We start from the raw sequence: 12,537 nt of genomic DNA, 5'->3' as shown, positions 1-12,537 counted from the left end.
ATACCTGAAGGAGTGTCTCCACCTCCATCGTTCTGCCCGGACACTGAGATCCAGCGCTGAGGGCCTTCTGGCGGTTCCCTCACTGAGAGAAGCCAAGTTACAGGGAACCAGGCAGAGGGCCTTCTTGGTAGTGACACCTGCCCTGTGGAACACCCACCAGATGTCAAAGAGAAATTTAAATCTGATTGAAGGCAGCCCTGTTTAGGGAAGCTTTTAATGTTTAATAGGTTATTGTATTTTAGTGTTTTGTTAGAACCCAGCCAGATGGGTGGGGTATAAATAATAATTTATTATTATTATATTATTATTGACCACCGGATCGAGAGCAGCAGCCGCCACCGAGAATTGCCTTGGCTACCTTTCGTCGCCCTTCTTTCCTTTTTCTCTCTCTTCCCCTCTCAAACCCCCAGCCCGTTCACCACTTTCCTCAGCTAGGTTTGCTCAGCGGCATGGGCTGGCATAGAGCGGGCGCTGCCTTCCCTAGGCTCTCCCTCGCGTCCGATTCAGGAGCCTCCTTTCCCCACAGCAGCAGCCACCGCCAAGGGGGAGCATGTGGTGCTCTAGCCACTGCCTTTGCACCACCATGCACTGCATGCACCTCATGCTGGAAACTTGGATGGCGATTGCCCAAAGAAAGATCAGCAACTTGCTGCTGCAGACTGTCCAGAACGTTACTTCTATTTTAGGGTTTCCCGCCCTTAATTTTGGGTTCAAAAAACTAGGGGTCGTCTTATACATGAGGGTGCCTTATACATGGAAATATAATGCAATTGATGGGTGTGTTCATGTACAGCGAACCACTTTGGGCTCAAAAAGAAAGAAGGAAAAACGATGTATATAAATTTTAAAAAACAGTTTTAAAAAATAAATAAATCCTGATACATGCTTACAGGATGAAGCACTGGATTATAGTTAGGAAACAAATAACCTGGTTAAATGCATTCCAAGCTATGTTTTACATTCCAAGCAATAAATGCCCAACTTACCACCTAGAAAAACAATGCAATACAAAAAACAAAAAGTATTATCAGTTAGGATAAGCATTCCGAAGGAAAGGGAAGGCACAAAAGTGATGGGAAAATATTGCTTTATCAAGTTGGCCCTACGCATTTCTCACACTTAGCAAAACAACATGGCAGAAAGGAAGTGCATTTCAGCTTCAGATGCCATCTAAAATGTTGGAAAGCAAATCTCCAGTTACGTATCTCTCAGGCTTCACCAATGGCTAAATCACCAAATCATACTGGATTTCAGTCCAGAGTATGCAGGCAGAGGGGCTCTTCTGCTCTCCAACTCCCTAGTGAAGTCCCCTGCACTCCCCCCAAAGCCATGGGTCCCTCAGGTAGTGACTGGGAGTTGTAGTGGGAGAAGCAAAATGCTAAAAACCATGTGGAAGCAGCTTGTGCAAGCAACTTCAGAACCTGCTCATTCACAACAGCCAGATTAACAGCAAACTACTCACCTTAACAAATATTTGTGTGGTTTCAATGCTGTTCGACACCCTTTCTGTTTTCCTGGCTGGTGCTGCTACTCGGCGCCATTTCCCTTCTTCTCCATTGCCGCCTCCGTTCTCCTCGACCTCACTTGCCCAGGTGGCTGCTTAATCCTACTGGCTGTGGCACTCCACATAATTTTGTTGATGAGCATATGTGATATCATCAGATCCGAAGTACATCATGATGTCATTCACAAAACCACATGAGTTGCCGCAGCCAGCAGAATTAAATGGGAGTGTGGGCAAATGAGACAGAGGGCGGCAACAGAAAGAAGGCGATGGAAACTTAACTGAGAAGAGCAGCTCTGGGAAAATAGGGTTGAGTTTGCAATGAAGTCAAGCCAAAAGGCTTCTTTTCTCTTTTTTTAACAACCCTCTCCCCTACATCCTACCCCTTAAGAAAAGCTGTGCCCTTAAAAAGCTATGGGACTTGCCACCACTGATGGCAAGTCCCAACCACATAAAACTCTTGGGGGAATTTCTAACCCCCTGTAAAGAAATTCAGTGAAATGCCACCACCACAAATAAGAGTTACAGTCCATATACTAAGGTTACCAGTTGTTTTTTCCAGTGAATCCGGGGACACTTTAATTAATTAATTAATTAATTAATACACATTCGGGATGTTGGTGCTGCAACGATGGCGGTGGCAGAGGGGCAGCCGCCGCCTTGACCTCAACCACCACGTTTCCCCTTCCTCTGAGGCTTCTATCTCCTTTTTCCAAGAGCCTGGGCAGCCCCTGAGTTGTTCGTTCTTTGGTGGTAATGGGGTGGGTCAGGCATACAAGGCGGAGAAGGAGGGCCGAGAGTGGCAGCAGCGGCTCGGCTCAGGCAGCGTGATGCCTCCCTTTCCATCGGAGCAGCCCCAATCCCATTCCTACTTGCGTGCAAGCAGCAGGGGGCAGGGATCCCTCAGCTGGGAAGCGAGGCTTCACACTGCCTTATGGAGGGAAGGTGGAGGCAGCCCGGAAGCTGCATCTTAGAGTCCCTGCACCACCATCATACGGGGACTTCTAAGCAGCTCCTGAAGCCAGCCAGAGCCAACTGCTCCAGGCTGCTGAGACTGCCGCTGCTGCGGTTCCCGGGGACATTAGATGAAATCCGGGGACATTCCGAGGATGGAATTTGTCCGGGGACTTATTCGCAAATACGGGGACTCTCTCCAGGAAACAGGGACGTCTGGTAACCCTATTTTATACGTAGCCCTAAGTTTGTGATGAGAGCAGAAAGTTGCCCAAAACAAGAGACCTTTTCTGGCACTCAGGGAAACAAGCAGGAAATTAGGTAGCTAGTTTCAGGTTGGTTCAGGTGGGCCTCTTGGCATCTGACCTCTTCTTTACCCAGACAGCCGGAGCTCAAGTATGTGACCCTTTGCTTTCTGGCCAATGGTGATACCTGTTTTACATGTGGATTTAAAATGCAAGGCCCAGATAGGAATTTGCACATTCATCTGATGATGCATGAACAGTTCAGAGAACGCTATGCATGTTCTGCCACCTAGTGCCCGTAAGTTATCCTGACACTGCAGCAAAGCAATGCCGGGGAAAATTACATTTTAATATTCAGGATACGTGTAGATCTTTTCTCTTTCCTTTTTAACTTTAATGAAGCAAGAAGAGTGACTGCCCCCTCACCTCTATGAGGTCACTAACACTGATCCAGCCTTGGCTGGTGGGTAACTGTACAAACCTAATGTGAGTCACTACTCTCTTTTCAGCCACTCTCAGCTGCAGGCACTTGCCATAGTTGTGGGAAGCCTGTCAACAATGTGACCAAGTTGCACACAACTATCGTCCCAGTCAGTTTTAACCCCAACCCAGGCCAAACAGTTGAGATAAGAAACAGCTTTCTACTTTTTCTTTTTTAAAGGTCACATAAGAACATTTTTAAAAACTCATTTTAAAATAGTTGTTCAAAACTGTTGGGGTATATGGTTGTGTGTTAGCGCCCACGTGAACTTTCTGCTAAGCACGAGAAACAGCCACAACAAAACTTATGCGCGTCTCCTGCAGAAATGACGCTCACACTTCTGTAGAGTTATTGACAGTTTTTTCCCCCAGAGTACAGCTAAATAAGCATGACAGAATTTGGTTGACAGAGGTCCTGGTAGGACAAAGAAAAAAACATGACCATTTGTATCTTGGATAAGAATGGCTCTGTAATATGGCTGCCAAATCTCTGAGAAGTTGCCATCTATATATAGCCTCCCTTTGTGCACAAGCCAGGGATGCCAAGCATTCAGATTCTGAAGTGGGAGTAGTTTGTGCTGTGAGGATGATTTACAAGCTCTGCTTGCACTGGGGCTTGAATGGTCTGGCAGGCCAGACATCAGCTCCCTATACAACTGGGGCCAAGAGGGAACAACCAGCTTTTCAGGCACATCACCCTAAGTAAGGAAATCAGGTGATCAAGGAGAGCCTATCCCAATCCACTCCTTGCATTGCATCTTTCAGGGTCTCCTGAAATCCATTAGTCTGGGCGATTTTCTGGTGCCCGAAATCTGGCTGGTCCTCTGTGCTTGTGAAACTGTTCTTCTACCTGCCTTCCTGTTACGAGCTACTGGGTTTCCAGACTTGCCCGATTCACTGTATCCAGCCTGACCCTCATTCTTATGGGACACATTCATATTGGTTTTGGCTCCCTTGCCAGTTTCACAAGCTCTTCACACAATTGCCTTCCACCCCTGCTAATGTCACCTGAAATCTTTCTGGCTGCTTCAACCCGAGCCTGCGAGGACTTGAGCAGTGAGTACTCAACCACAACAAGCATACTGAAAGAGCAGGTCAAAATTTCTGAGCAAACAGGACAATTTGCAGAATACTCACATGGCCGTGGAGGTCAGTGTTCAGCAGCATGATTGCGCATGTGAGGCAATGGACTCCATCTGTAGGGGGGGAAAAACACCCCAAGCATGACACACAGAAAGTCACACAGGCAGGTGGGGTGGGGGAGAGAAATCACACTTCCTACTACTCACATCTGCTTCTGAAAGAATGATTCACGTTGAGTTGGGACCCCCCTGAAGCCTAATTAACACTCCCTTCTTCTTCCAAAAGCAATTTGCTTATAAAGAAATACATGGCATTAATCAAGAGAGACCGTCTCATGAGATGAAGTCATAAGGGTTGATAAGGAGGAAGGGAGAAACAGCTAGCCCAATTTGTTCCTTTGTGGGGGGGGGAGGGAGGTGAAACCTCCTAAAGTTTAGGACCCAAACGCTTTGAAGGAAAGCTCCACAAATGTCAAAGATCCGTGAATATCAACCTCAGCCATGTAAGCTGACCTTCCAAAGGTTTTGTCTGACTTTTAACAACCCAATCTACAGTCCAGTTAAGCCAATGGTTTTAACCAAATTCAGTCTCACTGAAGTCATTGTCCCTAACACCAGACTAGCCCAAATTCAATGTAAAAGGATTGGCCCTTTTGATGCCTTTAACAACAACCCCACCCCCGCAGAACACCCATAGGCTGCCACCTCTTTCTGTTCCTGCCCCCATTAAATTCCTGTCTTTAAACTTTGTTGCTGTTGTTTAGTTGATTAGTCGTGTCTGGCGCTTCATGACCCCATGGACCAGGCCACGCCAGGCACTCCTGTCTTTCACTGCCTCCCTGTCTTTAAACCTACATCATCACAAAAGCCATTAACTAAATTCCTTAATCCACTCTCCTCCAATAGAAACTAAAGAAGCCTATGTAACTGCACTTGTTCGCCTTGTTACCTTTGCCTTTCCTTTTCATTCTCTCGTTGTGCTCCCCCAATGACATTAAATCATAGGATGCTTGGGGTGGGGGTGCTGCCTTATTCTATAAAGCAAATGCACAAAGGAGGAGGAATAACTGGAGAAGAAAATAACTGCCTTGTTCCATCAACTCAGTGCTGCCTCCAAAGTGGCTGGGCATATTTATTTTTTTAATGTCTTATTGGTTTGTTTATTTATTACATTTATACACCACCTTTTCCTCCAGGGAGATCAAAGTAGTACACATGGCTCTCCAGCTCCCCATTTTATCCTCACAACAACCCTGTGAGGTAGGTTATGCTGAGAGACAGTGCCTGGCACAAGTGGGAAAGCTGGGCTCAGCAATAACAGTTACCCCATGTTGTTTATTTCCAGCATCTGGAGTTACATGTTATATATTCAGTTTAGATCATTAGTGGTCACTACTGTTGCCTTCAGAGATTACTGCAGCTATTTACAGTTAAATCATCTGGGAGTACCCCAATACTGTACTGTAGGACTTGGGAAACCAAGGTGTGAATGTGATCAGTACCTGGATAAGAGTCCATGGCAGGAAAGGAAAGTGGGATATGCTTTTAATAGTAATGTAGGATAGGTAAAGGGTAAAGGTAAAGGACCCCTAGACGATTAAGTCCAGTCAAAGCTGACTATGGGGTTGCGGCGCTCATCTCGCTTTCAGGCCGAGGAAGCTGGCGTTTGTCCATAGACAGCATTCCAGGTCATGTGGCGCAACGGGACACCATGATGGAAACCAGAGCACACAGAAACTCCGTTTACCTTCCCATCACAGCGGTACCTATTTACCTGCTTGCACTAGTGTGCTTTTGAACTGCTAGGTTGGCAGGAGCTGGGACAGAGCAGCGGGAGCTCACCCCGTCGCGGGGATTTGAACCGCTGACCTTCTGATCAGCAAGCCCAAGAGGTTAAGTGGTTTAGACCACAGAGCCACCTGCATCCCTAGTAATGTAGGACAGGCTACAGATAAATGGAGATCAACATTGCCTTGGGCATATCCTCATCACTACTTATCCTGAACAGCAGAGCAAAGCAGGAGAAGGGAATGGAGGGTCAGAGATCAGCCAAAGGACAGCCAGAGTGGCAGAAGAGAGACAGGTAAGATGGGACCAGAAGGGCTCAGGAAAGCCTTTGGTGGCAAAGAAGGAGAGAGAAGTGGGACAAGATATAATGCTTCATGGATGGTATAGCATATCTATAGTGCTTTAGGGTGTTAATTTTATCTCAGTAAGTCTTGTGAGGCAGGCCAGTACTATTACTATTGTTGCTGTTGCTGTTGCTGTTGCTGCTGCTGCTGCTGCTGCTGCTGCTGTTGTTAACCCACTGCAGATGTGGGGAGTGGGGAGATTCAATTGGATTTGATCAGAGTCCTGCACTGAGTTCATAGTAGAGGAAAGTTTTAAATGTGGTTCTCTGTTCAGCTTCTTAGCTCAGACTGCATGTGACAATGACTGAGACACATCTAGAGGTTTGGGTGTGCTCCCTTAGGTCACCTGTGCAACAAATGGCTGCAAAGAGGCACAAAATCAGGTGGTGCAGAACCCACCCACACCTGCTGATTATATGCTGTGCAGTCCAACCACCCCGGTACTTTTTTGCTCCATTGAACCTAGCTGGGAGAAAAGCACCTGAGGCCAAGGAGCTACAGGGCAAAAGCACAGGGGCAGAGTTCAGCACACACCAGCAGCCCACCTCTTTAAAATACATTCCTCATAGAGAGAGAAAGAAGCTGGTCCACATACACCAAACAATGTGGCAGAAAATATGGTGCTGTAAGTGGGAGACAAGGGCATTCAACACCCAAATATGATGTATTATTATTAATCATTTCCCAAGCCAGAGCTCTTCAGATGCTGGCTGGGATTGCTGTGGCCCAAAACATCTAGAGAGCATCAGGTGGCGGGGGGGGGGTCTGCTATCCAGGTATCTCCCTCCTGTAAATGGAAATACCTAACACTAGTCCTAACCAATTCTTGAACCTGACAACAAATAGCATATTCTATCTTGCCTTATTGCTTTGAGTTTTCTAGGTTTCCTTTGTTCCCCAACTAGATCTCAAAAGACTGGAGTGACTCAGTTGCAATCACAGTGACCGTTTGATCTGACAAGTGCCAAAGCCAAACTGTGGCCTTCAGTGAGTTTATGCTTCGCTGGGAAATTGTTCTAATTTTACTGGGAATTGCTTTGAGTGGGTGCGTTTGTTTTCCCTTGACTTTGTTGTCATTCCTGCATTATTATCTTTGCATTACTGTGATGTTGCTTTAATTTTCTACTGTTGCTAGCCACCTAGAATTCTGCCTGAGGAAAGGTAGGTAGGGAAATGTTTTAAAAGCAATGGAAGTAAAATTACCTTGTGTGGAAATGGCATTTGGGTTGCACTGGTAGTATCTGTTGGAGAAATGAACTAAAACTCGCTCTCTTTCCTGAGTTTCTCCAATAAGAGAAAAGGCTTTGAAGAATGTCCTGAGAAAAAATGTAAAAAGAGGAGGGGGGAGTTAAATCAGCCTTTAAAGAGTCAAGTCAAGTCAAGTCATTTTACTACAGTCAATCACCAGAAATTTCTGTAGCCTTTAAAGATGTTTGTACAGAGGTTGGAAACAGAGGACAGCATTTTCAGAGAACTGAATATGGTTCAAAAGTGCAACATTATCCAACTTTTGTAAAGTGAAAAGGTAAAGGACACTTGGACGGTTAAGTCCAGTCAAAAATTGACTATGGGATGCGGTGCTTGCCTCCACTTTCAGGTTGAGGAAGTCGGTATTTGTCCACAGACAGCTTTCTGGGTCGTGTGGCCAGCATGACTAAGCCGCTTCTGGTGCAACAGGACTCTGTGACAGAAGCCAGAGCACATGGAAACACCATTTACCTTCCTGCCACAGCGGTACCTATTCATCTACTTGCACTGGTATGCTTTCAAACTGCTAGCTTGGCAGCTCCCACTTTTACCCCTACCTAGTCAAACAAATATTGCAGGTTTTTAATATTGTTCCAAAAACCCACAGAAGCTGTTTCAGCAGAGGAAACAGTGGGAGAAAAATTAGATGTATAAACGCAATGGGAAGTACTATCTCTCTCAAACCACTTTTAAAAAGCTGTTACCTGTTCCCAGCCTCAGAATGTGTTGCTTCTCAATAAATGTGTCGCAGTAAGGGGGGGTGGGGGAGGCAAAGGAAAAAACAACCCCAATACAACCCCCACAAAACGAGAGATTGTGTAAACCACTGTTACACTTCTTGCACCCCAGACATTTGAGGGAAGGGGCTAGGACTGGCTGTGATTCCTTTTTCTCCAAATGCAGTCCTATCTTTCTCGCACACACTTAGGACTTGCTGGGTGCTGAGCTTCCTTTAAATCTTCCTTCCAGCAGAGAGAACACACTGTTCAGATACACATTCCAAAATCCAGCTAATCCAAATAGCTGTATATTTTTTAAGGTAACACAGCTGTTAGGGTCTCTCATCTCCCCTCCCTATATAGATTTCATAGAGATCTTGTTACCTCTTGTCTCCCTCAGTCTTTGAATCACACAATGGCAAGCCTTTCCAAATTTGCTATTATTCTCTCCCTTCCCCCTTTCTTTTTCCTTTTCTTAAAAAAATAAAGCTCTTGTGGGGTTCAGGAAGGTGTTTCATGGGTTTCAAGTCTTCGCCACTCAAGAATTACAAAGCACAGAGAATGCAGACCTATCTGTGGTTTCTTAAAAAAGGCCTTAAGAGGGACTGACAGATCATGTCTGCCAGATTCCAGCTCCTGCTCCTTTCTGACCATTCTGCTCCAAGCCCCAGCTTGGGTAAGAAGCTCATACGCAGAGAAGGAATCATAGCTCAGTCATAAGAAACACACTTTGCATTTACAAATCTCCAAGTTCAATACCTGGCATGCAAACCTGGGGGCTTCCCAATAATCAAGTGATGGAAAGGTCAGAGGGTGGACAAATAGTTCATGCATAGATGCAAAACACTAGAATCCATGCTGGTGTCTTGCCAGGTCTGGATTATGGGCCAGCAAGGCCTAGGTGTGCGGGATTATACATTATATTCAATGCATGTAGGCAAGTCAGGCCCAGGACAGAGTGGGAAGAGGCTTGTTGCTGGGTAGGTCAGGGGCAATCATGCCAACCCGCCTTAAGCGTGAGAAGGCACACCTTAAAATGGGCACATATAGGATTATCAGTGGATGAGACACAACCCAGAAAAAGACACAGAGATTTCCTACCTGAGTGAGTGATCCAAAGACATGCCTGTGAAATCAAAGAACTTGAGGTATTCCTCAGCGACAAGTTTGCTGAACTCATTGCTTAAGACGCAGGAAAAGAAAGAAGGAAAAGAAACAAGCCACATTACTAAAAAGTGAACTTTTCATGTTTTTTTATCATTCTGCAGATGCAACATGAACACCCTTTGAGATAGAAAGCCAGATCCTTACTTTTTCCCCAAGTGCTTTGCTACATCAGACCGCTTGAATCGATCCAGATGATACAGACGCTTTGCCAGCCTCCGGGCTGCTTCCACATTGCCGCTGGTGGTCCCATTGATGAAGTCGTGCCCCAGGTTTTCGTGCCCATCTTTCTCCAGGAAATCGTTGCTTCCCATGTCCCCTACGGCATCTGGCGCCGTTGTACATTCCAGTCTTGCATTGCTATGAAACAAACAGGAATATTAAGGGAACTGGGGAGGTGAATATCCTTTTTTAAAAAAGTAATGTTTTTCAAGAAGAAATCCCTTTTAACAGCAAAAGAAGACTACATCAAACAATAAGCAAGGGTTGTCCCACTACTCTTTAAATATCTGTTCGTGTTCTATTCCCTCCCCCTCTTTCTTTTTTTCTTTTTCCTTTTGCCTCCTGTGATGAGGCTGCATTTTAATATTTTAATGTTTCAATATTTTAATGTTGTATTTTACTCTTGTTTTTAAGTTGTATTCATTCAACTTGTTTTTATTATTGCTTGTTAGCTGCCCTGAGCCCGGCCTTGGCTGGCGAGGGCGGGGTATAAATAAAAAATATTATTATTATTATTACGTCACTTTGAGACTTTCTTTTTTTCTTTTTTTGCATAAAGGAAACTAATACAATAAGAAGAAAAAGTTCACATGCTAATAGTGAAGATAATTCTAAACAATTCCATGTATAGGACACAGGTAGCAGTTTCTTCACTTGAGCTTCCTCTGTCCTTCCTCAAATTCTGGTTATAGTTGTCAACCACATATATGGGGAAGCCAATGAAGGCCTTTCTAATAGCACCTACTATGGGCAAGCGAGTCGTATCAAATCATGGCCCTTATTCAACTTTGGCACCAATCTTATCATACCTGTTCAATCTCCCATTAGAGCCATCCACGTCACCGGCTTGTTCATGTTTTTTCATTCCTCTCAAACAAAGATTAAGCACTGGGCACACACGCAGTGTGCCCATGTACTGGCAGTATGCAGCGCTCTCTCTTCAGGGAGGCGAGCTAGGAGATCCCCTCTCGTTAGTTTACAGGAAACCCAAACTGGTACTGGTGTGCACCAGGAAGTTCAGAGAAGGGGGAAAGGTCTCTATCATCGCCATGTCAAGATGGCTGAAATCTATGCCTGCCATGCACACCCCCACATGACTTGAGGAAGTTCCACTGGACATTCCAGACGGGTGGCATTCTGCAGAAATTACATCACAAGGAATTCTGTTCCATAGTGGGTGTGGCATATTTGGACACACTTGTGTAAGTGACATCTAAAGACCCAGACCAATGCAAGACCAGGGAAGGCAGCAATGCTCACCTGAGCACTCAACAGCTGAGTCATTGGAATCATAGAATTGTAGATTTAGAAGGGACCCTGATGATAACCTAGTCCTAACCCCTACATTGACACGGGTGGCGCTGTGGTCTAAACCACAGAGCCTAGGGCTTGCCGATCAGAAGATCGGCAGTTCGAATCCCTGCGACGGGGTGAGCTCCCGTTGTTCAGTCCCTGCTCCTGCCAACCTAGCAGTTTGAAAGCACATCAAAGTGCAAGTAGATAAATAGGTACCGCTCTGGTGGGAAGGTAAACAGCGTTTCCATGTGCTGCTCTGGTTCGCCAGAAGCAGCTTAGGCATGCTGCCACATGACCCAGAAGCTGTCTGCGAGAAAACGCCGGCTCCTTCGGCGTATAGAGCAAGATGAGCACACAACCCCAGAGTCATCCGCGACTGGACCTGACAGTCAGGGGTACCCTTACCTTTACCTTTTAACCCCTACATCACAGGAATCTCAACTAGATCATACATGACAGGCGACCATTCAATCTCTGCCAAAAAAAACCTCCAAGGAAGTAGAGTCCATCACCTCTCACAGGGGTCTGTTCCACTATCAAACAGCTTTTACTGCCAGAAAGTTCTTCTAGGTGCTTAGCTGGAATCTCCTTTCCCTTCCAGTCTTCTGCTGTTTGGTGATAACTTTTGTCTTCCAGCCTATATTTTCTGTGGTGAACTTACCATGAAATCACATTATTTTATTGGATACAAGCCACGCCAAATATGCACACCTATTAGAAGGGTAGTCTATAAATTCTCAAATAAATATGCATGCATTGTGGAAATCATTTAAACTATTCCTTTTTGTTTTGAGCATACTCTCTAGCATGGCACACTGGATCTGAACTTAACGAAGCCTGCATTCAAGTTTCTGGGCAAAGCACACTTTATTTTCTCTACCTACCTCACAAGGTTGTTGTATGTATAAATAAGGGGCACACACTACCCTGAGCTCCTTGGGCAAAATGTGGAATCCAAGTGTGATGGGATAATGAGCTGCTTGTGCGTAAAAGCTTGATCCCTCTGGTATTTGGCTGGTCAACCAAACCGAGTCACTAACGGAGCCCCCAAAGCATGACTCCGTCAGTCGCTGGTAGAATCTGACAGTGGGCGTCTACGGAACTTACGCCAGCATAAAAGTTGTTTGACGGACGGACTTCCGGTTGACAGCGATCCGAGCGCAAGCGGGGATTTTCCCTCTTGGGAGATCCCGGGTTTTTCGGAGGATTGGGGGTGTCACAGGGCGCAGTGACCCCTCGAAGTAGTGTCAGGAGGGTGTTCTGACACTCAGGTTCCCGCAGGCAGCCGAAACGCGAACCTCCCGGCCGTCAGGTAGCTCTCAAAAAGAGTGACGAGAACGGCGGGGGGGAGAGCGGGTTGCAGGGAGGCCATAGCTACCTCCGAGAAACGAAGCCCCGGGCTTGCAAGGAGAGCTTTCAATTCTCGATTTGAAAGAAATTCGGACTTAATTGGATATAAGAAGAATTTAAAATCAAGGAAAGAAACCGGAT

The 12,537-nt window shown here is 45.8% G+C and overlaps 1 protein-coding gene across 6 annotated transcripts in view; it reads right to left on the bottom strand.

The window, feature by feature from the left end:
• PSD3 (pleckstrin and Sec7 domain containing 3) overlaps positions 1-12,537 on the bottom strand; it is a 148,616-nt gene that overhangs the window by 79,857 nt on the left and 56,222 nt on the right. For 5 of the 6 annotated variants that reach the window (XM_081844887.1, XM_081844885.1, XM_081844886.1 and 2 more), the window contains 4 exons: positions 9,676-9,888; positions 9,466-9,546; positions 7,601-7,713; positions 4,321-4,379 (listed from right to left, as the gene is read on the bottom strand). In XM_081844887.1, the coding sequence (XP_081701013.1) occupies positions 4,321-4,379; positions 7,601-7,713; positions 9,466-9,546; positions 9,676-9,888 (466 nt within the window). Of the gene's footprint in view, positions 1-4,320; positions 4,380-7,600; positions 7,714-9,465; positions 9,547-9,675; positions 9,889-10,559; positions 10,863-12,537 lie in introns of those variants that run through there. The other variant, XM_081844888.1, reaches the window with a different exon arrangement.

The sequence above is a fragment of the Podarcis erhardii genome (assembly GCF_964252035.2).
Source record: "Podarcis erhardii genome assembly, chromosome: 17".
Classification (NCBI taxonomy): Eukaryota; Metazoa; Chordata; class Lepidosauria; order Squamata; family Lacertidae; genus Podarcis; species Podarcis erhardii.
This window is presented reverse-complemented; position numbering and strand designations above follow the sequence as displayed.